Source organism: Xyrauchen texanus, chromosome 15, assembly GCF_025860055.1.
Source record: "Xyrauchen texanus isolate HMW12.3.18 chromosome 15, RBS_HiC_50CHRs, whole genome shotgun sequence".
In the NCBI taxonomy this organism is placed as follows: Eukaryota; Metazoa; Chordata; class Actinopteri; order Cypriniformes; family Catostomidae; genus Xyrauchen; species Xyrauchen texanus.
This window is the reverse complement of record NC_068290.1, coordinates 21,554,772-21,582,212: the sequence shown is the minus strand read 5'-3', so window position 1 is coordinate 21,582,212 and position 27,441 is coordinate 21,554,772. Positions and strand designations below refer to the sequence as shown.

Below are 27,441 nucleotides of genomic sequence, written 5' to 3'. Positions count from 1 at the left end.
AACGTAAAAAAACCCCATCAACTATAAGGCAACATTAACTCACAAACAATGCATATAACAGAGGAACGTGGAACAAACACTTTAACACCTTCACAAGATGTCTTCAAAACGTCACCGCAAGGCTCATTTACAACACGCAAAAATGTATCGAACCATCCGTAGATTTTTTTTTTTAATACAGTAAAGTATGACAACATATTCAAGCTTCAATAAGATGATAAAGTTATGCACAAATTAAATATTTAGCAGATAAACGCTGAACTTAATATATGCGATACTTTTTCACAACATGATGTCAAAAACGTTACACAACACCATGCTCTCCGCCATGCTTGTCTCATTGTCAATAACTCCGCCCCTCACTTCAGGTTCTGGCGCTGGGGTTCTGAAACTGGTGGTGCTGCGGGTCTGCAGCTGGATATGTCTCGCTTCAGCAGAGAAAATAACTTTGCACCAGTTAGGGATGGTTGGATCGATCCTAAAAGTATTGATACTTCCGATACTTATGTTGTCTCGAATATATCGATACTCACACAAAAATATCGATTCGAAATAATTTCTTTATTTTTTTTTTAACTAGGGGTATTATTATTATTTGGTTACCACGAACAATAATCACAAGCTTCAAAGTGAAATAAAATGGATTAGGCTATATTAGCAAATACTTGTGCAGATTGGGAACTGTTTCTTCTTCCACACATCTTAACATTCATTAATGCTGAAAAACACAAGCTGACAAGCGCTTGTTCCGTCACAAGACTCGCTCAAACAAGAGGGATCAGTGCCTTGTAGAGGTAATGATAGAAAATCAGAGAAACAGCTTCTGGTGTGTAGGGCATATATATATCTCACACACACGTCGTATGCCCTCCTATCAGTTTTAAGATTTTGCGTATGCCCACATGAGATAACTGATTATACGCGTGGCCGCCAGAAAAACGAACATTTGACCCGGAACTTTTTCAATCTAATAACGGGATGCCGCAGCACTGTTGATTGAATTGTGTTTTAATATTATTATTTAAATAATGTACGGATATGTGCTGGTGAGCACTGGCAAGACAGACAGTCAGACTGAGCTGTTCCACCAATCAGAACGTTAATTTCAGACGCAAATATGCTAACCAATCATATTTTCCGTTTCAGTAAGGGGCGGGACATTTCCAGCGTCTGACGCACAAGCGTCCCTGGAGAAACTATCATTTGCACTGCATATTTATTTCCCTGCTAAACGTAAATATTTGTATATACATTTAAATGTACTGCATGTTATTACACCCCTGATAGTTTTTTAAGCTCTTGTTTTCTTTTTTGCCCTTGACTGCTGTCCGTGGTGCCTTTTTCTCATGATATCAAATAATTTATGTTTCTAAGTAGGAAAACAATTTCACTCTATACAGAAAAGCACATACAAATAAATAAAAACAAATGTATGTAGGCTATATATGGTAATACAAGTTATCATGAACAGTACTGCACTCATATTAATGCTTAACATTGTATTGTGTATTATGAATTAGTTTATCGGTTAGAATAATAATCAAGAATTAACAATTTTCATAATGGCATAATAAAAGGAACAATAATGACACTTATTAATTTAAATACATATTAAACATGAAGTTACTATACCATTGAAACCATTGATTTACTACAGTAATATTGCAGTAGTAACCACGGTTAATTGTGTGGTTACTGTAGAAAAATGGTTAATTTTTGTAAGGGTAAACAAAACAGAAGTCTAATAATTTTCTTTTTAGGCAAAAAATAATAATAATGACAAAAAATATGATTTAAAATTAACCATTTTATTCCAAGTAATCGCAAAAAAAAAAATTATTTAACAGAAGTATCAGTATCGAAGATATTGGACTTGAAAATATTTGTATCAGATCAAAAATAATTGGTATCGCCTATCCCTAGCACCAGTCTTCTGCTGTCCAATCCTTGTAGTTCCTGCAGAATTTCAGTTTGTCCTTGATATTTTTCTTGGAGAGAAGTGACTTCTTTGCTGCCCTTCTTGACACCAGGCGATTGTCCAAAAGTCTTCACCTCACTGAAAGTGCAGATGTACTCATACCAAACTGCTGCCAATATTGAGCAAGTTCTGCACTGGTGGTGAAATGATTCTGTAGCTGACTCCTTAGGAGGAGACGGTCCTGGCACTTGATGGACACTCTGGGACATCCTGAAGCCTTCTTCACTGCAGTTGAACATCTCTCCTTGAAGTTCATGATGATCTGGGAAATGGTTCTTTCAGGTGCAATATTCTTTGCAGCAATTTCCTTGCATGTGAGGCCATTTTGATGCAAAGCGATGATGGCTGCATATCTTTCTTTAGAGGTAACCATTGCTAACAAGAACACAATGATTGGAAGCAATTCTTCCCTCCTTTCATAGCAATCAGTCTGCTCTTATAATCCAATCAGAATGATAGTGATTTCACCTGACTAGTACTCGTTCACACTTTCCCAGGTGCTGCTGATATGATTAGAGAAATTATGTTAGCTGGTCATTTTGTTCCAGGACAAAAAACAGTGAAATTTGGGTTTTTGTGATAGTTTATTTTTTTGGCCAATGAAGCTTTTTGCAATTATTTAAAATGCATCTGATCACTCTGCACAATAATCCAGAAACAATGTGAATCAACACCACAACAACTGAAGCAGATAACTTTGAGAAACACAACATTTATGTCACTTCCAATACATTTGGCCACAGCTGTGCACATCTGGGAACGCATGAGGGTGAGTAAATAATGAGAAAATTACCCTTTAAGGCAAAAACCGATAAACACTTGAAGAATTTTGCCCATTACCACAATTTTGCTTTGCATGTATACCGGCATTCTTATCGGGAGGGCATCAAAAGCAAAATGTTCAAATAAGGTAAACATGGTTTTCTTTGTCAAACATTTTGAATACGCATTGATTTTTGTCCATTTAAACAACATGCTCCCAGTCATCATGCAGTCAGACATTAAAAGAACCTTTCTATTACTGTTATCATAGAACTAACTTGGCATTTTGTCCCTGAGGTAACAACAGCTTGCTGTATGAGGAGCCTGTAAATTCTGAAATCACAGATGGTCCAAATGTTGACAGCTATTTATATACCAAGATGAAATCTTTTTAGATCGCTACAATATGATTTTAAATATTAGTCCTCCTCTGATTCTGTCCGTGATTCTCATCTTATTTCAAGGTATATTTTATTTCAGTAGGCTCAATTATATAATATGCAAAAATGAGCTTTGCATTACAAATTCATGCAACGTACAGTATATCAGTGATATTAGGAGGAACACTGTAAAATGGTTATTATTTTCTATATAATTCTAATGCAGCAGGTTTTGCATATCATACGAATAATTGTATTATACATTGAATAGATTTTTTTATGGGAAAGAATTAAACAAAAATCACAGTGCTTTAAGTCTGAAGAACCGGACAAACAGTGCCACACTAAGCAATGAAGAAATGTTCAGTTTCTGGTTGCTCTTCAGCCTCACTTGTTACACCAACACTCTATCATTATCTGATGTAAAAACACAGTGTCATCTTGGATAACCAGCATGAACCAATCACGCTTCCCCTCCATGGCCACTAGGGAGCCTGTGTGTCGCTGTCGTCTGAGCTCTTGGGCAGCTCTTCTGTTTCCGGGAGACCCATGAGGGCTGTGTCAGCATGTACCTCCTCCTCATCTGACTGGACCAGTGGAGAGTCTCCACTGCAGCTTTCCTCGCTGGCATCCTCTTCATCATCCGGACCCTCAGTCACACCGCTGATAGTATCAGTGTAGGAGGAGGAGATTGAGGAGGCAGTCTGCCGTAGCTCTGTCTGAGAGGGCACTTTCAGGCTGATCTCTGATGGGGATGTGCCAGTTTCCAGAGCTGGGCCACCTGCTGAACAGACAGAACAAGGTTAAAAAGTGTCACGCCATCTATTTCAGAATATTAATTAGCCCAGCAAGAGCAGTAATGACTCTGAATTGTTACATGCTATGAAAGACAGCTTCTACACATTTCAGTACTCAGAAATAGGTCTAGACAAAATCGGTAGACTTTTGTACATGTATTGGAAGCTAAAAAGCCAAAAATATTTACTAAACAAACACAAGGAGTAGGGGGATTTGTAGAATTTTATGAATGACAAGTGTTCCAATTCTGCAGATATCTGTAGAGTTGTTCTTTTTTTTATATTCCATGTGGGCCTGATCAAAGTCTTTTTTTCTGATTTGTTTGTTTATGACTCTTTATGACATTTCCACATGCAGTTATAATAAAACTTTTTGTAGGTTTTTGCACAGTCAAGCTTAAGACTTCATCTTTCTCTACAAGTATGAATGAAACAACGTGTAATCGAATGTTTCAAGGCAGGATGCCAACTGAGAAAGTGTTAAGTACAGGATACGTATTACCTCTTTGGGGGCACGTGCACAACACAGAAGCCAATGGACCTTATTTACAGCAACGCAATTTCATTTTTGATGGGAACGACATCGAGGGTGTGAGGGATAAACATAGTATTTTTAATGGGTTGTTTAAAGTGTTTTGGATCGTTCTGCTGATGAAACATACACAAATAAATAAAATTCCAAACAAATTTGGGAGGAAAAAATCTCTAGAAAACATGAGTGGAAAATTAGGTGTGTCACTGAAGAGACTGTAAGTCTACCTCACAGCCTCATTTTCATTCCCGTCAAAAATCCAAAACAGCGCTACTGTCAACAAGCTCTATTGTGGTCTGATTAACGTATATACATGTTGGACGACTTTCCAAAACTCGAACTAGTACGATTTTAGTCGGAATAAAGCATTCACATGACATTTTATTAAAATAGTATATATGACAATTTATTGTTTTAGTCTGACTGAAATTTTACCTGCATTGAAATGAATATAAATGGGGACCTTGGTAGCTCAGTAAAGGCACTGGCTACCACCCCTGGAGTTCGCTAGTTAGGGAGGGTAGAGTCACATGGGGTAACAACCTCGTGGTCGATATAATGTGGGGTATGTTGTGAGTTGTGCGTGGACGCCACGGTGGATGGCGTGATGTCTCCATGGCAACACGATAAATATGTCTCCCTTTTTGGTCAACTTTAGTTTAGGTAAATGTTTTTGGAACTCATATTTTACATTATAATTTTTCCTTAAAGATAAAATATAAATTGTGTATATATTATATTATGCACAAATTTTATATTTCTGTCCAAATTTCTTCACTTTCACACATCATTTTAATGCTCTTTGATCAATCCCACGAGCCCTTATTTCTCATTAAGCAAAGGAACATTTGCATTACGAGATTAAATTAAAGTGAAACCGTAACGTTTCGTGTACACTATCAAAGTTTATATTTGTTTCTTTCTATTTTTGTGCAAGTTTGGCAGCACATGTTGGTGATTGGAATGTGAAGTGCACAATAATCGCTGTTATCTCAAATAAATATATATATTATATAAAAAGTTCAACCTGTGTCAGGAGATGGAGCACGGTTCTCTTCACCAATCGAGCTGAGGAAGACATCAAGTGCCTCATGGTCAGACACATCTGTAAGATCCATTTGTTCCAGTAGATCAACATTCACCTCCATTGAGGACAAACTGCCTAATGGATCTGCCCCACAGAAAAAAAATAAATTGCAATTACTACTTTCACAACACTTTTTTCTTATGACCAACACCAATTTGACATATTGGAGGTTATATTAGTACTACTACAACTTGATTCACTTTTAAAACCTACAGAACAGTAGGTCTAGTACACAAATATAGAGTATTCTAGATATAAAACATGCAGATTTCATAATCTAGGAGGGCAGGGTAAAAATATAGATTTTCTGATCCATCGCGATCTTCATTGTAATGATCTCGATATCAATTCTTAAATCCCAAGATCGATTTTTCACTCCATGTGGCAACCCTCTATAATGCAAGTAAATCACTTGGACGTGCAACCAAATCACACACTATGCAACTAAAAATGTCTATGATTAGCCACTGGCTGGAAAATGTTCAGATTTCACTCACCAGAGATTGAGTAGTATTGTTGAGCGAGAGTTAGGCCATTTCAAACAGTGAATCCAGCGGTGGGTGGAAGCAACGATTTAAATTAAAAAACTTCTCAATTATCGATTTGTTTTTAACATCAATTTATCGACTATAAGAAATAAATCGATAATTGAGAAGTTTTTTAATTTAAATCGTTGCTTCCACCCACCGCTGGATTCACTGTTTGAAATGGCCTAACTCTCGCTTGACGTTCGTTCTTCTGTTGTACACAAAGCCCATGATTCTGATTTCTTTCGTGAACGTGCCATTGTGCTTACGTCACTGATGCATCGACTGCTGGCAGGAAGCGATTTTTTTAAAGTTAATAAAGTTTTAATTATCTATTTATTATTTACACAAACCTATTGATTTGCTTCAGAAGACATTCATTGATCGACTGGAGTCATGTGGATTACTTTTATGCTGCCTAAATTTGCCTTTTAGACCGTCAAACAGCCAACAGTCTTATGGCACCCATTATCTTGCATTGTATGGATAAAAAAGCTGCAATGTGCTTATAAAAAAACTTCACTTCGGTTCTGCTGAAGGAGGGAAGTCATACACATCTGGGATGGCTAAAAGGTAAGTAAATCATGAGAGGATTTTCATTTTGGGTGAACTATTCCTTTAAACCCTTTCTGTTCTTAACAGTCAGTTGTTGATTTAAAAACAACAAAAAAAGAAACATTTAAATCTAATCACACATGGATGTGCTAAAACAATTACGCATACCTTCTCGTTATATGTGCTTACTGGCTGATGCCGCTAGTCTTAAAGGGGCAGTACTGATTAAGCACATGTTCTACATATCAATGTAAATACTTGTAAATAGTACAAATTATGCAAGTAAACAATTAACATGTAAAAAAAAAATATATGCAACATAAAAGCAATTTCAAGTCATAATTGATGGAATAGACTGAATTTAAACATTTTTCAAAAGCTAAAATGTGACCATTTGATGAAAAGCTAATGCTAAATTATAATTTTATTAAATGTATATTTTCGATTTATACCTAGAAGGATTGCAGAGAAGGTTCCTTTATAATTAAGAGCATTAGCGGAGAAAGAATTTATTTTATATGTAAGCAAAATGGACATTGTAACAGTAATGTACCCATATGAATCGATATAGAATCTAATCATGATCTGAATCGAATAGAGCTTGTGAATTACATTTAAATGTATGCATTTGGCAGATGCTTTTATCCAAAGCGACTTACAGTGCACTTATTACAGGGAAAATCCCCCCGGAGCAACCTGGAGTTAAGTGCCTTGCTCAAAGACATAATGGTGGTGGCTGTGGGGATCGAACCAGCAACCTTCTGCTTACCAGTTCAGTGCTTGCCCACTACACCACCACCTCTGGAATCTAAATGAATTGGGAAATCTGTATCAATACCCAGCCCTATAATATAGTACAAATAATTGATTGACACATAAACAGAGCAGGTTATAACAGAGTGGAAGCCCCAAAGAAAGGGAGATTCAACATGAAAGCATACCTCACACAAAGTGCAGCATTAAGGAATGAGAGGAGGAGAAGAGCAACAGTTTACCATCAACCTGCATCAACTCTTTAACCCCCCATTTAACACCGTATTAACACATTTAAATATGAATTATGGGAAGGACACAGCATTCTATACAGGCTTTGATTAAAATTATTATTTGTTATTTTCAGAACGTCACTAAAAATGTACTTACGCAAAACAGAAGAGCACATTTTGACCCCTAAATCTGTAGTATGACTATTAACGGTATTGACTAAATGTTACATACGACACTACAAAAAATATGACATTAAAAGGTATGCGAAGAAGTGGTCTGTATAAAATAAGAAACTGACCTCTCCTATCGGTGATCTGGAGGTATCCTGTAGAGAGGTACTGCTCCATGTCTTGCTGAAATGCTTCCTCAAAGTATTTCTGCCTCTCCTTTAGCTTGACCTGCTGTGCATGCTCCATCTCCAACACTTTCTGGGCATGCTCTGCACCGAGCTCTGCTACAGAGAGACATATGAGTGAGTGAGTGAGTGAGTGAGTATGAGAGAGAGAGAGAGAGAGAGAGAGAAAACTGCAAAGGATTAACAAAAACATTGGGAGTTAAAATGTCAAATCACACCACACAAACTCTCTAAATTCCCAAACAAAGCTTCTTAAATGAGGACCAATTAGTGGTATCGCTTTGGCATTGTACAAAATAATGACTTGGTCTGACCAGACTATTCCCACAATCATTGTTCTGAGTTCAACGGGTTTCTCTCTGACACAAAAGAGAAAGGATATAACCCTAATATTTGCCTGATCGTAGATGTGTATTTCCTAAGACTATCTGCATGATGTATTTCATTTTACATGTAAATACAGCAACAAGATTTGAAAATATTTTAAACTGCTTCAGTTTTCAAACATCAAGATCTTCACAAGCTTCTTTTCTTACCAGAGAATGTGATGTGCTTGTTCTTCTAGTCATTTTGAAAGAAAATGTAATGCTCTTTATGGCTAGGCTGAACAAGAGTGTTTGGATGCTCATTCTGAGTGTTATAAGCTGTGCAATGAAATCCTTTATCTCTCACAGGAAGTGCATCCTCTTCTCTTGAACAGCAGGAAGTCTGCCTGTGGTTTCAGAATGTCAGTGCATTTGTGTGTGCAATGCATGTTTAAATAGGTGTGGCACAAACACCCTGTCAAAGAAGTTCTGCTTTGACCTTCTAAATAATACAACTTCCATTGATGGTTTGATAAGTCCTCTAAAACTCCCCTTCCAAAATAAGTATTTTATAAGACATGGTCATGCAACCAATCGCCTTCAATGATTATATGTAGGCATGCACTTTAAAAATAAAACAAAAGAATATCAAACTTTCCTTTTGCAATATACAGCAGACTTTGTCTACGGTCATCCTCCTGTGTAGTGTGAATACAAGAAGTCCATTGAAAAAACTGAGTGAGCAGTGAGAGTCGTAATCTGTTATTAGGATGCGCTTTTAACCACAGTTCTGTCACAAACTCTTGTTAAATAGACACGTAGTTAAGCAATGTTAAATAAAAGTGCTGTACTGAATGCAGGCATACACTACAAAACTGCTTAGAAAACACTGTTGCCCATTTCTGCACAATATTAGCCTGGGAAAAGGGGTACGTGTAAATGTAGTTGATGCAAGCTCTTGAACGGAGTATGCAAGCATGCATGCATTTTCATGACATTAGTTTAGTTATGGTATCTGGTTGACACTCTGCTCTAATAATCTGCTTAAATCCCTCCTGTTTGTCAAATTAATATTTCACAGCAGGATCATTATTATCCAATCACTTCTTTTCACAGTGCACTCACTTCCCTCAAAAAATAACATATAGAAACAATATTACCTACATTCAGAATAAAATAAAACATTTCAACCCTCTACTTAACACTATAATATTGGTATGGGAAACAATATTGGTATTTGGCAAGGAAAAGTATGTATATTTTAGGTGCCATGACTGATCACCATTTCCTTTATTTTGTTAACCATTTTGATCACCCTTTTGCATTTCACCTACTGTACATAGACTTGCGGTATGACAAATACATTTTTAAAAGTACGCATATGCCATCCAGACTCTCAAATATGAGGCTGTATAAACTGCATGCATAAGAATCATACAAAAATGTGAAGAAAATTGTTTATTGTAGAATAGTTTTAGATGAGGTATGTCACACCACAGGAAACTCCTTGAAATGTCTCGTCAACTACCCATTAAACTTGGCCTACTGTTAGGAAATGCAAAATGTTCATTATTTCAAAAAGCAAATATCTAGTATGTTCTTATGTAACACAAATCATGAATTCTGGACAACACATAGCCTTCCATAGACATTAAGTCTTCACTTTAGATGACAACCTTGTTTGATGGATGACCTCAATCAGCTTTGCTCATTTTAAGTGGTGTTTAACTCATGAAAGAGCAGGTTCATTCTATTGTATCGGTTTAAAAGTGTGAGACTATTCCTGCCTAAGAAATAAATGGCATTTACTACCAGCTGCATTTCAGCCAGAATCCATGTGTTCGATGTGAAGCTTCCATCTCCATGTGTCACAGACACTGCATAGAAGAACTAAATCTGGATGAACAGACATCGCTTTTTGACACATCTTCTATTGCGTGTCTGTGACAGCTAATGATAGATGACAGGACTGCCTGAGCCTCAGGCTATCTGATCACACTTGTCACATTCTCCACACATGATCATAAGAAGGGAGGAAAACACATTAAGAACATTAAGGGGCAACATATATAGAACCATTTTAGCTAAGACTACAAAACCTTTTATGTTTTACAAACCTGAAACAGCTTCTGTCCAAAATCTATTAAATTATAAATCTTTGTTTATCAATCCATGTTTGTCCAGCTTTGGTCTGCTCTAGTACACCCATTTAGCAGTCTTTTCCAGCAAACATTTGACATTTTCTTAATTTTATGTAAATTTATGACATTATTCTTTGTTATTGTGGCAGGGCGGAGGGCGGGCCCGGGTCGTGATTCTACACACCCGGTCCCTTATCAGGCTAATCAAGTCTCCGAGAGGGATAAAGGCCGACTGCGAAGGACGGTGCGGGAGAGAGAGATTGTTTACGGACATGTCCGTCGTGTGTGTGTTTGTCTTTTGTTTAAGTTACTCATTAAAATGTTATTTACATTGCCAAACTGGTTCTCGCCACCTCTTTTCCATTGAACTACGTTACAGTTATATTACCCTGGAATTAAGGAAAAAAGTCACCACTTCTATAATAGGGTTTTAAATACAGCTGCTAAGGGAGAGACAGTAAATTTGCCATCTGTCTCTCTTCTTACTACCATAATCTATTTCTCTCTATTCTTATTTAATTTGGGAAGTTGTGGAATATACAAGTGGTTTTACATTTTTTTTGATGCCAAGGACCTATGTAATTTTGTCTATGTACTATACTATGTAATTATCTGTAGGGATGCACTGATTTATCTGGTAATTATTGACCAAATTAAAACCATCGGCTACAAGCATCTATATAGATGATCTGCTTATAATCGCATAAGCAAGAAAAATATAATCAGAAAAAACAAGCTTGTTGAACATCAAAATTCATATTTTGAAACTGTAATGTTCTATCATAATATGTGTGACAGGGCGGAGGACGGGCCGGGTAGTGATTTTACACACCGGCCCCTTATCAGGCTAATCAAGCCTCCAAGAGGGATAAAGGCCGACTACGTACGGTGGTGCGACAGAGAGAAAGCATTTATGGGCAGCTGCCCATTCTGTGTGTATGTTTGTGTCTTTTGGTTTATTTCTTCATTAAACTATCATTTATATTGTCAAGCCGGTTCAACCTCCTCATTTCCTGTGTTCCCTTTACAATATGCCAAATGTGAGTTCTAAAGCCTTCCTAATTATGTGGAAAATATTTAGGCTACTTTTTAATGTTTACAACGTATCTTTTTTACCAACCAATAATTGAGTTACGTTGACTGTATAAACTTGAAGAGAAACAATTGATGAAACTGAAAATGGCAATAACGTCAAATTCGGTAAATACAGTTTTTTTGCTTTTTTACAATTACAAACTTTGTTTTTTTGGTATCTAATTTTCCACGGTTCCTCTAGCACCACCTCATGGCCCCCTGGGTGTCCCCAGACCCAAGTTTAAACACCCCTGGAATATACAGTAGAAGATTATTTTCTTTTGCTGTTGGAGCAAATGAGAATGCACAATCATATTTGCTGTGGTCTCCCATTCACTGCAATAGAAGTTTACCCCACTGTGAAATGTGGAGAAGGGTCCAATCTCTTTCCCTCTAGAACCCTGGTAAAGGCGACAATTCATTGCTATACGTTTATACATGTGAAGACAACAATATTACACGTTAATATATAATTTCCTGATTATTGTTTTCTCGCAAATATATGTTTGTGGTTCTACCAAAAAAAAGTGTTTCAACATAGGTAATTATGCTGCATCCTTCTATGTGGAATGGTCATAATGTCTAGCGTACCAGGATCACCATCTGATCTTAGAGTTCCCACACCTACAAAACCACAATTTAACCCCTGCAGCTAAATCACAACATAAAAAATGCAAAGAATCCATACACCTGTCAACCATGTAATGGAGTGCAGAATCCAACACCAAGCAATTTCAAAATCAGCTCACATTAAACTAATGTTAATTTACATAAACATTCAGCGTTTATAATCTATTATGAGCAGAAATAGAAATATTAAGTGTACTGATAAGAGCCTGCTGTGAAGAAGATGGGCGTTTTAAAGCTAATCGGTGAAGTATCAGGCAGTGGATGGTAACGCATGTTGTGTCTTTGGGCCAGACAGGTTAATGACTCATTCTAATGAGCTGACTGGCCTCCACACAGCATCACAGAACAGAGCACCAGTATCCATCTCAACAGTAAGAAGAGAAAAGAGACTGAAAGGAATGCAGAAACATTATCTACCCTGACTGAACGGTACTTCAACACATAGTAGATGGTTCAGGTGCATGGTTAAGGATGCCCAACCTTTGTCATTTTCAGTAAAATAGGAGGCCTTCACAAATATCAATTAAAAACTCAATGTACAGCGATCTGTAGTGCAATATTCTGCTCAAGGAAAAGTGTTACACAGCTACTCTGTGTCCATTCTTGAGGCTGCTTGTAATGTTTGGTGCTACTTTGCAGGTAAACCTTCTCAGTGATTAAATTCAATATAAAAGTAGATCTCGGCATCATTGACATGCAAGCAAAAGCAAGCCAGAAACAAATATATGTATTTTTTATTTGTGCAATTTAGAAATGTTGAAGTCACACCTGTATCTAACTCTTGCAGTAATCATTTATCATAGTCATGAAGCCGGTGTTATTCAGTTGTGTGCTGAAAGTCAAACCATCAAGGAGACCTGCATCAAGACTCTTTTAGCATGTAAACGAGTAATGTTTTGAGTAATTCAGTATTATTCAGTTTTTTAATGCCTGATAGAAAAGTATCTTTGTAGAGCAATACAATACTTTAGGCAATTTCAGAATTGTCCCATTAGTCACACATACACTTCAGAAAATAGAGTACACAACTATTTCTGGGCTTAAAAGATACAAAAACCAAATCAATGCAGAACATTTCATCACAAAAGGAATACAATGTGGCCCCCCCATGAACTACTTAAAGCCCGATGTGGCCCCTTTACCAAAATAGTTGCCCACCCCTGGTGTAAACCCTGCAAATCCTGTGAATCTCAGTAAATGCTCTCGCACTTGGTTTCACTAACTACACTCTTGTGTGGCTTGAGTTCCTGACAGTCATATAGCGTATATATTTCTGCTAAAGAAAAAGCACAAGTAGATAACCTTTCTCCGAAATAAAGGATGGTTACTTACCGCAGTAATGTTTTTTTTATTATTACTTTTTTATTAATATTTTATATTGTTTTGAAATTGTTTTGGTTTGTGAATAGCGCTTGGTCTGTGCAAGTTTCTCTCGTAAATAATGACACGCTTCCTGCCTCTTCCACGTGACGCGTGACTTTACCAACGAGCTTACATCACCCTCCCTAATGAGTGTGTGTCACAGAGATGTACGGAAGCACACATTTGTAGATAAAAAGTATATAAGTATTGATTTGTTTCTAAAAATAATAAATTGTTTGGGTTCAGAAGAACTTTGTCAACTGGAGTCGTGTGGATTATTTTGATGCACCCCAACTACGCATTTTGGACAGTCAAAAAATGGAGTACATACACTTGCATTGTTTAAAGGAGGCAGCCTGAAATGAAATCCTAAAAATCTTAAATTCTGTTCTGATGAAGAAAGAAACTCAGATACATCTTGGATGGCCTGAGGGTGAGTAAATTATCAGTATATACATTTTTTTGGGTAAACTATTCCTTTAAAAAGGGATAGTTCACCCAAATATTTTAATTCAGGCATCGTTAACCCGCCTTCATATCATCGCCACCTGTATGACATTCTATCTTCCTTAGTACATAAAGTAGAATATTTTAAATAATGTTTATGCCGTTCTTTTCCATATAATGAACGTAGATAGGGACAACGGACTGTCACGCTCAAAATAAACACCAATGAAATATAATTTGTGGTCACTATTCAGTAAATTATGACAGCATTTTCATTTCTGGGTGACCTCTTTAAGGGTTCAGATGACATTTGTGAGCATCACTGCCACAACTCGCACAGCAGGTCAGCAGTTTCAGCAGTCAATTCTGGACCAATCAACACAACCACCTTGAAATGTTCCCATTTTGTTTGAAGTCCCTTTTTGCAACTGTAGCCATGCACACAACACATTGACCACAGAAATGTAAAAAATTATGATTATGAACTAATATTCCTCATTTTTCTCATCCCACTGATGATGTAATTTCTCTTAAATTAAAGCTGAATCTCTGAGATAACTTCTATACTTTATGAGATGTCGTAATGCCTGAGCCACCAAGAGGTTGTAGGTCTACAACTATCCCATCAATTTAAACACTCTAGATTACAGGGCAAAATTAAATACCTCTAGCATATAGGTCAAGCAAATAAGAAGATGAGGGCATAAAGTTAACCATATACCACTATGGCTCTTTATGACCATTCCATGCTGCAGTGATGCACTCCACACAGAGCATGAACTGATTAATCACCCTGCTTTTTTTTTTTTTGCTTAAAATTAATGAATGTCCACTCACAATACATTAGAGATAGAAGTATGTTGTGACAGCAAGGTCTTTGGTAAAGACAAGATGCACTGTGTCCATCAGCATGGTTTTAAAATGTTTGTCTATGTAAATATGCGCTAGACTGACGTCTTTGATCATTGCGATGCACCTTGCTGTTTTTTGAAACAACAGTTAAACTTTTAAAAAACGCTTCACGACACTTTTTTTCCATTTTGTTGTGCTCCATCTAGCTTTTTTAAACACAAGAATGTGTGCTGTGCGAACACCCATTATTGTAACCTTAGGTTATCTGATGCACCCAAAAATATTATTATTTTATACATAGGGATACATTATGGTGACTGTAAATCAAAGTTAATTTTTGCATAATTTCCAACGGATTAACAGCTTAAGTCTTAGATACAAGAGCCACAGTAGGCAACCTGTGCTGATATTCTATTCCTAAAACCTACCAAGCCCAAAGATGACTGCAAACCACCAATAAATTCCCTAAAATACCACCAGACTTCTGTACGACACTTCGATACAACATTACCACAGCACATGAACCTTAAATCCATCAAAAGAGAAGACTGAAAGAAAAGAAACAGTGCCTGGAAAAACCTACAGGAATCTCTCACGCTGCTGTCCAGAGTTCCCGACGTGGACATTTTGTGTTTCTCCTTGAAGAATGAAGATGGGCAGAAAAGCAGAGCTGATAAGCCAGAGACTTTAGTTAAAGTGTGTATGAAGAACGGCTTAAACTAACATTGTATATTCTGCTGCCTTTTTATTCTACAAGCAACTCATCTAAGGACAGCAATGCCGAGACATTGCCTGCACAGGGACACGGAGCTACAGATGCAGCTGGAGTGAGGAGATGCAAGCAGGGAATGTACCATTCATGTGCCTGATATAGGGGTGAGTGTCTGTTAAAAGAATGGGACAAGTAGTGGATCTGCTGAATTTCAAGTTTCATGTGAAATTAGTGACTTCACTGCTTTGCACTCTAATCAGCTTATCTCATTCTTCATATTACATGAATATTAGTGTGACTAGTCATTTGTTAATCCTAATAATACTGCAATGTGAACAAACATCACAATGACTCCGAAACTCCAATCAAGGATATATCTAAAAGTATTTTATGGACAATATAGATGCATTGTAATTCACTGCACTTTAATACCTCAAAAACCCATCACAGCTCCCTTTCCCACATACAGATAAATATCAAAACAAATAAAACAGTTTTATTTTATAGTTTTATAACACAAATTGCAATAAATACAAATACACGTAAAATAATAAAGTATTGAAAAAAATAAACAAATAAATTTATTTAAAACTAAAAATATATCAAATATTTTAAATAAATTAATGAGTGAGCTGTGAAGTCCTGAAACACACTGCCTAAACAAAAGCAGACCCATGCTCAAGCAACACCACCCACATGCAAAGAGAAGTGTTATAAACAGTCTTAACCACTTCTGCAATGACGACTACACGATGCAAAATAAATACAAATCCCTCCTCGACTGTCAATTAAAACATTCAGTCATGATTTCTCACAGCTGCAAAAACAAACATTTACTCTTTCATCAATTATAATAAAATCTTAGTAAATTTACTGCATGTTCAGTATAATAACTGCAAGCCCCAGAGGACCTGAATTCTCTCTAGATAAAGGGCATGTAAATGTGAACAATGATGTGCATCCGCCTAAAGGCAATTTCTGTTTAGTACAATGGCTTTAAAAGACAGCAGAGAGAGACAGGATACATTCAATCATGTCATGCAATGACCGACTACTGATCTCTTGCTTGTCAGTGTAAGACAAACATCTCTAACTTATACATTAAGGAGCAGTGATAATGAAAGCGAACGTTATTTTCACTGACAGTAGACATGAACAGATGGAGCAGGCAGCATCCCATAGAGGTTGGTCAGTGTGGAATTAATGCTATCCAATAATGCCAAATAAAGACAACAGATTCCACTCACTAGAGCAGTTTTGGCCTCCCTGGGGTAAATTAGTGTTGGCTGGGTAATTACAACACATTTCTTCTCATTGTTGAGCACTAAATGAGGTTCATGAGGTAAATAAAGAAATGATAAAATAAAATATATACACATGAACTAAATGGTAATCTTTTCATTATTTCTCTTTTCAAGGGGTTGACACAGTGAATTTACAACAATACGTCATTGGATGTAACACATTTACCATTCAATTTCATTGCATCTTTTTAGCATGTAATGAAAATAAACATCTCTTTTTTGTTTGCGAAGGAAAGAAAGTCATACGAGTTTGGAACACCATGAGGATGAGTAAATGATGACTGAATTTATATTTTTTGCTTTTATGTTGGATTAAATAATATAGGTAACTGCAGAGGGAGAATGTGTTAGCAATGGAGCACTTTGAGATTTAAAAAAAGTGTATTATTCTTACCTTTCAAAGACTCAAGTTCTTTCCTAAAAACAAATAAGGACAGTTATGTCAGTGTTACATTTTTACAGCCAACTGAATAACACAAGAATTCAGCAGATGTCACATTAAGTCAGACCCATTTAAAACAGGCACAGACTCCTGAGATTAAGAGGTTAGAGCTTTATCATTTAGATGCAGCCTCAAATAGAAGCATCCAAAGAGTCACAGATGACTATTTAACACACATACAAGCTTTGCATTAGCCTTTATGTTGCTTAGGCTTTTCATACAGTACAGTACATTCCAGTGTTTTCTGTGTGGGGGCATTCACCACTTCTATGCAAATCTGCAAAATAAAACTCTACACCTAGCTGCGCCATGTAAAATGCAGGTGTTATATTGCTTATTTCACCTTTATTAAATAATACTGTTCTATTATCTGCTTACCATTGCCTGAATACAAAACATTATGTCAATATGATACGCTATATTCTTTTGACTTATTTTGTTAAATTATTCATTTAAAAGGGCAGCAATATATACATAATTGTCTAGCAGCAAGATACTATTTTTATAGCAGGATACAATGTAGTGATTAGCTATGGGGGAAACCCTTGATCGATAGATCTTTCATTTTCTACAGTTATTGTGATAATTAGCTGATCAAATTCCATGAAATGCAGTAAACAGTGCATGTCCTAATCAATGAATGCTTTCAACACTTCCCTCTGAAAAAGCAAATGCTCAAGGGAAATGCCTGTCGTGATTCTGGTCTTTGATGGTTTGATGGCCATGGCCCTTGTAAATATTAGCATATAAATCCCATTGTATCTTTTCTACAGGGCCCTCACACAAAGGGATTCTGGGATATAGTAGTGTAAATGGCAAAATGCAGTAACTACACATTATGTAAAAACAGAGTTATGACCTAACTAGGGGTGGGCAATATGACAAAAATCTTAAATTATATGTGAAATTATATACTGTATCACAATAACAATTTATCACTATATAGTTTATTTTATTTAAAAAGTTTAAAAAGTTGGTTTATATTTTAAATAACCACTTTGAAATTCCTATTTTTGAATAATCCAGTCATTAAATACTTTAGAAATTAAACATACTTGAGGGCAAAAAATACTTCCTCTTATATAATTTTCCCTTAATTTGGAACTTGGCAAAAGTTAAGGGGGAAAATGTGTTTAAATCAATCTTATCATAATGCTAAATTATTTTATGTTGTTGACAAGTACTATTATAAACTTTCCTCAAGAAGCTCGACATCTTCTCAAAGCAATGCAACAAAGAAAATAATACATACTGTTAGTAATAAAAATATCCAATGAAAATAAACACTTCATTAGGCTCTTAATGATTTAAGTCATCTCTATAGATAACATATGAATCTCATAAAGAAAACATGGCCAGTGTATTTCCTAACATAATTCAAACAGATTTGTTTTAAGGTAATGAAGTGTTGTTTAAAAAAACTGCATGACACATTGTTTTAACTGTTTTCCTCATCAGTGTTGGTTAGAATGTTGGGGTGTCTTGCCATTTTAGTTGTTTGACTTCCTCCATAGCACTTTATGGTTAAAAAAAACTAAAATGGGTAGAATTCAAATGGGTCATGTAAGTTTTGTTGTATGTGCTACGATATCGAGAGAAACCAGATTGAGTAGCGCGAGTAATCACGCCCTGCTCTCTCCTGTCTCTGGAGCACAGATGGGAAGCACGTGACAATCATGTGAGACAAAGCTGCGAATGTTAGATGAGTAGCATATTTAGAATGCCAGATGTATGTTATTGAATTTGCTTTGGTGGATATATGTCATTGAAATTGGATGTCCTCTTCATCTCGTTTAAAGGGATTTAAGGAACAAGCAGCCGCTCCAAATTCTGTGCAAATATTTTGCCACACGATGCCGATTTTCAATAACTGTGATAGAAACAATAATACAAAATGTACACCGGTTGTAAAATTTCTACTGGTTTATCATGTCTATCATGTATATTGCCCACCCCTAACATAAAGGCGCAGTCACATTTGCAAGGTGAAATTCCATGGGCAAAGGGGGCATGGGCAAACGCCGACCACGTTTAAAACCAGCAAATAAGTAATTGCCAAGCAGACTCTTTTTAATGCTGCACTTTTTACTCTGGGAGAGTTAAGTTAAAAAGAATCTTGCAGCTAAAATGACTAGGATCTGGCCTGTGACAGACAGATTTGACTCAACTATGCTCTAATTCAGAGAGAAAACTGAACAGGACTATTTTATAATCCACATTTGGCTGGACAATCAAAACTTTTTTTCAGTTTTCTTTTCTCAAACTTTCACAGTTTTGCCAGTCTAATGGTGCATTCACATACAACGTGATAATAAATACATACAAAGTCAATGCAAAGATGCGAATAGATGCAAATTGAACTAAATGCCGCAACTCGAACGCGTGAAAAACGCTTCATTCGCATATTTGCGCAAGTTTAAATTTTTCAACTCGAGTGAAAAATCGCAATGATGCGTTGTAGGTAAAGCCTAACAGCATTGAGACTGTCCGGATGTCACTGACGTAATGACATAGTAGCAGAAGTAATCTGGAAAAATTTATTAAAAAATTGTTGTAGTGGTGTGTGGGCACCCAGAATTCTATGACACAACAGCATACATGTATAAAGACCGGATGAAAAAAAGACAACGCTTGGAGGAAAGTGAGCGAGGAAGTTGGACTACCTGGTAAGTTCTGAAAATATGCACGTCTACTTGATTCCAGCTAATGGTTGAACTTTACCATGAACCAAGTCGTGGAAGCCCCTCCTACTGTCCTTTTCCAGAAGAGAAGGGGGAATACTCGCAGGTTCACTTTACTTGCACGAACGCGAGTTTAAACACACATTTATAATCCAGCGGTCAAACTCGCACGAGCAATGCAAGGCAAAAATTGTCTTTGTGTTGTATGTGGATGCACCATAAGTGTTAGTGCAGTTACTGCATTTAGAATTTGAAGGGCAGAATAAGTCAGCCAATGGGATAAAAGAAGAAACAACAGATGACAGCCAGGAAAACACTCATGCTGCATTAATTTGAAAAGAATAACATGTGCTTGTATTTGTTCTAGCTTCTAACTTGAAACATAAATAACGGAGATGACAATATTATACAAAAAAAGGTTAACAGGCACATCAAACTGACTTGAATTTTGTTCAAAAATGAATAGAGTTTTTCTTTTTACCTTTTTTTCTTCTTGTAGCTTTCCAGCTGAAGTATCTGAAAGTGTTTGAAGCGTTGATGTTCACATTGAGCACACAAATCTTCCAGATACATCAGACGACTCTCCATTTCCTCAAAGTCAGCCTCCAGATGAGCTATTTGGATACATAGAATACATAAATATTTTAGTGTTTTATTAAGTGTTTACTATGGTTGAGGAAGTAGCCAATAAAGATATCCATCATAGAAAATGAGATCCATTCACTGCTGGCTAATGAGATCAACTGTGCTGATATAGAACATGGTACATTTCCATACATTTCAGCTTCACATGCAATAACATCAAACTATAAAAATGGGCACAAATGGCTAATGAATGTGAATGAAAATGGACATGTAGGCAAATTGTTTGGTGTCATTTTTTATGTAAATTTTCATCTAACGACCCTGCATCAGTGTGGAGAGGACTGAAAGACTTTATTATTATTATTATTATTATTATTATTATTATTACTACTATATTATTATTATTATTAACTTCAAGACACCATCCCCCAGCACTGTAGGTAACCAACAAATGACTGACGACTTGAATGTGTTTTACTGTAGATTTGAAAAGCCCAGTCTCATTCCCCACACCCGCTCGGACCTTCACTTCACACAAACATCAACACCTCCTGCAACCCCCCTCCAGCTACTCAACCTGCACTTAAGATCTGTGAAGAGGAGGTGTGCTGTGTCTTCTGGAAACAAGAGAAAAGGAAACACAGGGCCCAGATGGTGTTTCACCAACTTGTCTAAAATCCTGTGTGACCAGATGGCCCCCATCTTCACACAGATCTTCAATAGATCAATGGAGCAGTGTGAAGTTCAATGCTACTTAAAACACTCCAACATTATTCCTGTCCCAAAGAAACCCAAAATCACAGGACTTAAGGACTACAGACCCGTCACGCTGACATCTGTGTCAAAGTCATCTGAGAGACTGGTTTTGACCCATCTGAAGGACATCACTGGACCCTTTTTAGATCCCCTTCAATTTGCTAATCGAGCAAAAAGGTCTGTGGATGATGCAGTCAACATGTGATTGTATCATATCCTGCAACATCTGGACAGACCAGGGACATATTCAAGGATCCTTTTTGTGGACTTGAGTTTGGCTTTCAACACCATCATCCCAACTATTCCCCAGACTAAATTAAACCAACTCTCTGTTCCTACGTCTATCTGTCAGTGGATCATCAGCTTTTTGACGGACAGGCAGCAGCAAAGTGACATGAGAAATTCACTTCCAGTACATGTACGATCAGCACTGGTGCCCCCCAGGGATGTGTGCTCTCCCCACTACACTTCTGCCTGTATACCAATGACTGCACCACCAAAGACCCCTCTGTCAAGCTCCTGAAGTTTGCAGATGACACTAATGTCATCAGCCTCATCCAAGATGACTACGAGTCTGTATACAGAATGGCTGAATGGCTGGCTCACTGGTGCAGTCAAAACAACCTGGAGCTTAACAAACTCAAAACAGTGGAGATGATAGTGGACTTCAGGAACACCCCAACATTGACCCCAATCACCATTCTAAACAGCACTGTGGCAGCAGTGGAGTCATTCCAGTTCCTGGGTACTACCATCTCACAGGACCTGAAGGAGACCCACATTAACTCCATTGTGAAAAAGGCCCAGCAGAGATTGTACTTGCTTCACCAGCTGAGGAAGTCTGTCCTCTGCACTTCAATAAGTGTCTGGTTTGGTTCAGCTATGAAATCGGAGATCAGAAGACTGCAAAGGATTGGTTGCCCCCTGCCCTCCCTTCAAGATCTTATACACTTTCAGATTGAGGAAAAGTGCTGGAAAAATCAATTTGGACCCCACTCAACCAGCCCACTAACCTTTTGAACAGTTGCCTTCTGGATGGCACTACAGAGTACAAAGCACCAGAACCGCCAGGCACACATATATTTTTTTTTTTTTTTTTTTGTTTTTTTTTGTTTTATTGTGCATTTCTATATATATTTATATTTTCTAGTCTCTATTTTTATTATTATTATTATCTCTGTCTTGTTGTATTGGTTGAGCACTGGAAGCTTCTGTCACTAAGACAAATTCCTTGTACCTGTAAGCATACTTGGCAATAAAGCTCTGATTCTGATAGGGAGAGGCAGAACTTGACATAGCTACATTACACCACCAAGTGGCAAAACTAAATAATGCCTTAAATAGAACATTTATTCCAAGCTCTATATTATACTATCACAGGGAATGTGATGAGCTTTACTGATCTCTATTTAAACTTACATAACTGCACTGCATACATTAGGATACAGCAGTACTCTCTATTGTGTAAGACATAACAGTTTCATGTCAAGCTGGTGATTTCAGAGACCTAAATGCATACAGAAACAAAAATCTATTAAAGCTGTAAAGAGACACCTTATGCCACTGATTATCACAAATTTAATTAAGACTTCAGAGGAACACAAAACCTTAAAAACAAAGAGAAGACAAATTAATAGTTCTGTACGGTATTGATTGCTTAATCTAATTCAAATTGCTTGCAATTCCTGAGACAAAACTGCAGTTACTACTCTTCAGTTAAACAAACCTACACATTAGAATTAATTCATAACCTGAGAATCTGTTGCTATAATGTAAGTTTTAGCAGGTCATATAAATTGTTCGAAGCACATAACTTGATTATCAGATGACAAATGTACTATATAAGGCACACCTGTATACACAAATTTTTTAACTACTAGAAATGATTCCCAATGTCAAAGGAGCTTATGAATGATTATACCAACCACTAAACTCTAAGCTAATTGGCTTTTGTACAGGCAGTCTACACAAAATAGTTTTTTTTAATAAGAGAGCCTATAAGCGCAACAGGATGGCATGAACAACCGAAACTGACATCAGCAGATGGCGCTCTACAGGAGTCACTCTCAAAAGCTCCATGTATCACAGTAACACACAGAGCGTCAAACATTATGCTCAGAGAGATGCTCTGCAAAGTCAGTCAAGGTGATCTTACATCTCTACTGTTACAGTAAAGATCAGTGTAGGCTAGGCCATGAGATGTACAACAAACATTAAAAAGGGATTATGACATAATCCGCAACATGTTAAGCAATCAGGGGCAAAATAAACCAAAGAGAAAAGGTGCCCCTACGGTTGCTCCTACAAACAACTAAAACAGCCAGTTAAATGAATTCAAGTCTTGTAATTACAAACAGTCCAATTGTTAAATATACATTCATGGGCCTACAGGATTTTCCAACATGGCTTGAAACAGTCCCAAACAGCCACAACACACAAGTGACTTCAATAAAGTGAAAACAGCATGTTTTGCTTATACCTCAACAAATCCCTTAAAGCTGCACTATGTAAGATATATTTGGTTACAATTAACAAAAATCCATTATTGAGTGTTTAATTGAATAACAAAATATCTATGAAAATATCACGTCACAGCTCTGGATCTGCAGTTGAATATCCCAGAGTTATCACAGTTAAAGAAGGTAACCTCAAACCATGACATTCTTCCGAGCAAAGATCAGTGCCAAAACACAACTCACGTAAAATTTCCCTCTGAACGTTGAAAATTTAATTTTAACCACAGTCGCTAGAGAGCCCAAAGTTCTGTACTGCAGCTTTAAGGATTTCACTGTAATATAAATATTTTTAAAGTAATTAAACCTTTTAATTTATAGAATAATACATATTAAATGAAACAATGAGAAAAACAATTAATTTGTGCTAGTTAATATGGTAGTCTTTTTGAAATAATACTGACACCTGGTTCCATGGAAATAGCATCACGCATAAACTAAACTTTTTAGGTTACCAATGCCACTGTAGAAATGCGTCATCTGCAGTCAGTCATAATTCATTTACTCAGGGAGCGAAAAGATCCAAAAACAGAGGGATTACAGAGATAGAATAATCATACTATTAGGCTGGTCCTGTGATCTCAAAATGACAACCCACATTAAGAGATCTGCCCCATGTAAAAAAAAAAACAGCTTTTCATGCAACTGATATGACTGGAGTCTCATGTGAGGCTACTCATTGTTTTAGGAGTAAAACCTTTTTTAATGAGTGTGCCTTTAAGATACTGATGTGTGATGGCTGTTTGTGAATGTCTTGCCTATACGTGAGGTGACAGTCTCCATGTCTGAGAGGAAAGCAGGGATCTGCTGCAGTTGTTCCTGTAGCTCCAGCACTGCTCCTCGTCTCTTCTCCCAATATGCACACAGCATCACTACCTCCCCATCCAAAGTCTGACAGAGAGACAACCATAAAGCCTAGTTACTACAACTACAGCAACACAACCGTTCCACTATATTGAGTTAGATATTTAGTGTGAACTTACTTCCCCAGCCTTGGCACACTCTTTGGATCGTTTATGAAGAGCCACCCACGTGTCTTCATATCTGGAGAAGAATAGCACATACGGAATGTCTCAAACCAGTTATGAACACTTTCACCAACATTTCCAAATTAAACTATAAAAAAGGATGCCATTCACTCATTAACATTTTTTGGGCAATTTGTTGGACAGATGTATGCTTATGGAACCACAGATGTGACTAGTTAGATATGCTGTTTATCAAAAGAAAGTAACGTACCGACTGAGTAGCTCCACTCCAGCAGAATATTGGGGAAGGTGCTCATCTCTTCTAGGAGAAGCACATCACATTAACAAACAAATGCTGATATATTATAATGCTTATAAATCAATAAGTAATAACTCCCTTTCATTCACTACCTCTGTTTCTTCTTTACTTTAGCTTCCTTGGATTTGTCACTCAGGGTCTTGATTCTGAAATGGTTGAATCACAACAATCACAACACACAATCAACAAGCACAACAATCCAAGCAATATGCATTGCAACAAAAGTGTACAATATTTGTATTACTGTGAGTTTAGTCCCATGGTGGTGCCTCTTTAGACGTTCAGCTCTATGTAATTAGCTCCTCATTGAATGTGAGCAATAGTAGGTTGTCTACATAGACAGAATTTTTAATGATGCACTACCGCCTACAATGCTGTCTAGTTAGGTAGCTCACAGTAGGTTTTGATAGACATCCATGGATTCGCCAGCTGAGGATATTCAAACTCCCTCTGGAGCTGCAGACTCAGTTCGACTCAGCCGTCATTGAGTCTGTCCTTTGTACATCTATAACTGTCTGGTTTAATTCAGCCTCCAAATCAGACAGAAGAAAACTACAACAGACAGTCAGGACTGCTGAGACGATTATTGGTGCCCCCCTGCCCACCCTCCAAGACCTGTACATCTCCAGAGTGAAGAAACATGCAGGTAGAAACCCTCTGGACCCCACACACCCTGCCCACTCCCTTTTTGAACTGTTGCCCTCTGTCCGGCACTACAGAGCACTGCGCACCAGGACATCCAGGCACAAGAACAGTTTTTACCCACCGGCCATTTATGTCATGAAGAATTAAACTGCCTTCAGGACTCCCATAGTGCAATAATGTATAAATATGTCATGTACCTATGTACATTCACTCAAATTTAATTCAATAACTGCCCATACCCCTACCTTGCACATATATAACCACTTGCACATGTATATACGCCATTCTAAGTTATGCCCTTTTTTATGTCCATTTATACCCTTACCTTTTTTATATTTTGTGTCTACTGTAATGTTCTATGTGCACTTGATTCTCCAATCACCAAAAAAAAATAAATAAATTCCTTGTGTATGTCAGAAAACTTGGACGTAAAGCTCATTATGAATCTGATAGTTTCAGTTATTCTTACATGTTTTTGTTTTTTTTTAAGTTACTGTTATGGTAAAATAACGGCGTCCAGTATAACCTTTTATGGTTCCCTTAATGTTAAAAAGGACAAAGTTCTACTTGTAAAAATAGTGTAACAGAAGGACAAAAATGGCCTGTCTCGCCCATCATATGACAGTCAGCTGGAAGTTATTAGTACAATTTCAGCATACAGTTGTTAGCATTCGGCTAACTTGACAGCATGTTTTATTCCTCTTAAAAATGTACATAATGAAATAAATGTTCTTACTACTTATCCGCAACAGTTTTTAATTTGTAAACAACTAAATCCAAATCAAATTATACACGTTGTTTTAAAGTACGATGATGATTAGCCGGCTAATTAGCTAGCATCCACATCTAGGCTACTCCCTGAATCGTGGGCACATGTGAGGAAGCTGGAGCAAAAGTTGTGTCACCATTGTGTAGCACTTGACGTGCTCAGGCTCTTAAGGCCATTTTATTTTAGCACCAAAACACCTTATTAAGACTGGTAAGAAATACATACCCTGATGTGAAATCCTGTTGCACCGTTTGCAGTCTCTCTCTGAAATTCTCAAACATGTCTTTAAGCTGCTTTATTTCCCTAACATAGGCTTGACGGATAACATTAAGCTAGATCTCAGTGTGCTTATAGTCTTTCACCGGGGCTTCAGTCATCATTACTAACAAGCAGACAAGGTTCTGATATCCCGTTGTAGGCTGTCAATGCAAGTGCATCTGTCGACAAGGAACATCCACTACATGACACGCCCATTCCTAGTTGGATCACGAAGCGATTCCATTGCCTGAAAATACTTATACAATCCCATGCAATCGTTATATAATTCATGTTGTCCCAAATATGTAAATATGACAAAGAATAAGTTTAAAATTATGTCCCATATCATATAATGTAACCGAAGGTATAAAAGGGTTAAATTAAACATGTATCTGTTATGTTTTCTCCAATTCGTTCACAATAAAACCAAAACTATTAGCTTATGTTATTCCTTAATCTATCTATCTATCTATCTATCTATCTATCTATCTATCTATCTATCTATCTATCTATCTATCTATCTATCTATCTATCTATCTATCTATCTATCTGTCTGTCTGTCTGTCTGTCTGTCTGTCTGTCTGTCTGTCTGCCTGCCTGTCTGTCTGTCTGCCTAATTCAATAAGTTTTGCTTAATGAATTCATTTGTTTTGCTTACTTATCTAACCTTTCTGACTGAATAAAAGCTAACGAAACTTTAGAAGGAACATTGGCAACC

General features: G+C 37.0%; 1 protein-coding gene across 6 annotated transcripts; it reads right to left on the bottom strand.

Moving 5' to 3' along the window:
* Positions 1-1,730: 1,730 nt before the first annotated feature.
* LOC127656378 (dysbindin-A) lies at positions 1,731-26,954 on the bottom strand. Of its 6 annotated transcripts, none has more exons than XM_052144689.1 (10): positions 26,691-26,954; positions 25,144-25,197; positions 25,004-25,054; positions 24,748-24,808; positions 24,523-24,655; positions 20,392-20,524; positions 17,182-17,204; positions 7,904-8,059; positions 5,477-5,611; positions 1,731-3,904 (listed from the first exon to the last, which is right to left on the bottom strand). In XM_052144689.1, the coding sequence occupies exons 1-10, from the start codon at positions 26,744-26,746 to the stop codon at positions 3,606-3,608; spliced, it is 1,101 nt and encodes a 366-aa protein (XP_052000649.1). In that variant the 5' UTR covers positions 26,747-26,954; the 3' UTR covers positions 1,731-3,605. The 6 variants fall into 6 exon arrangements, with proteins under 6 accessions (XP_052000649.1, XP_052000646.1, XP_052000645.1 ...); XM_052144686.1 differs by having other exon boundaries at positions 1,732-3,904; positions 5,477-5,620; positions 7,904-8,056; positions 26,691-26,952; XM_052144685.1 differs by having other exon boundaries at positions 1,733-3,904; positions 5,477-5,620; positions 25,004-25,051; positions 26,691-26,948.
* Between the last annotated feature and the right edge of the window lie 487 nt (positions 26,955-27,441).

Bases quoted from the DNA above. Each gene is read 5' to 3' on its own strand.
- LOC127656378 (XM_052144683.1), bottom strand. From the start codon at position 26,746: ATGTTTGAGAATTTCAGAGAGAGACTGCAAACGGTGCAACAGGATTTC. The intron at 20,525-24,522 runs GCAAGACATTCA...GTATCCAAATAG, and splicing joins GACTGTCACCTCACGTATAG to CTCATCTGGAGGCTGACTTT. The intron at 8,060-17,181 runs GTAAGAATAATA...GTCTCTCTGTAG, and splicing joins AGAACTTGAGTCTTTGAAAG to CAGAGCTCGGTGCAGAGCAT.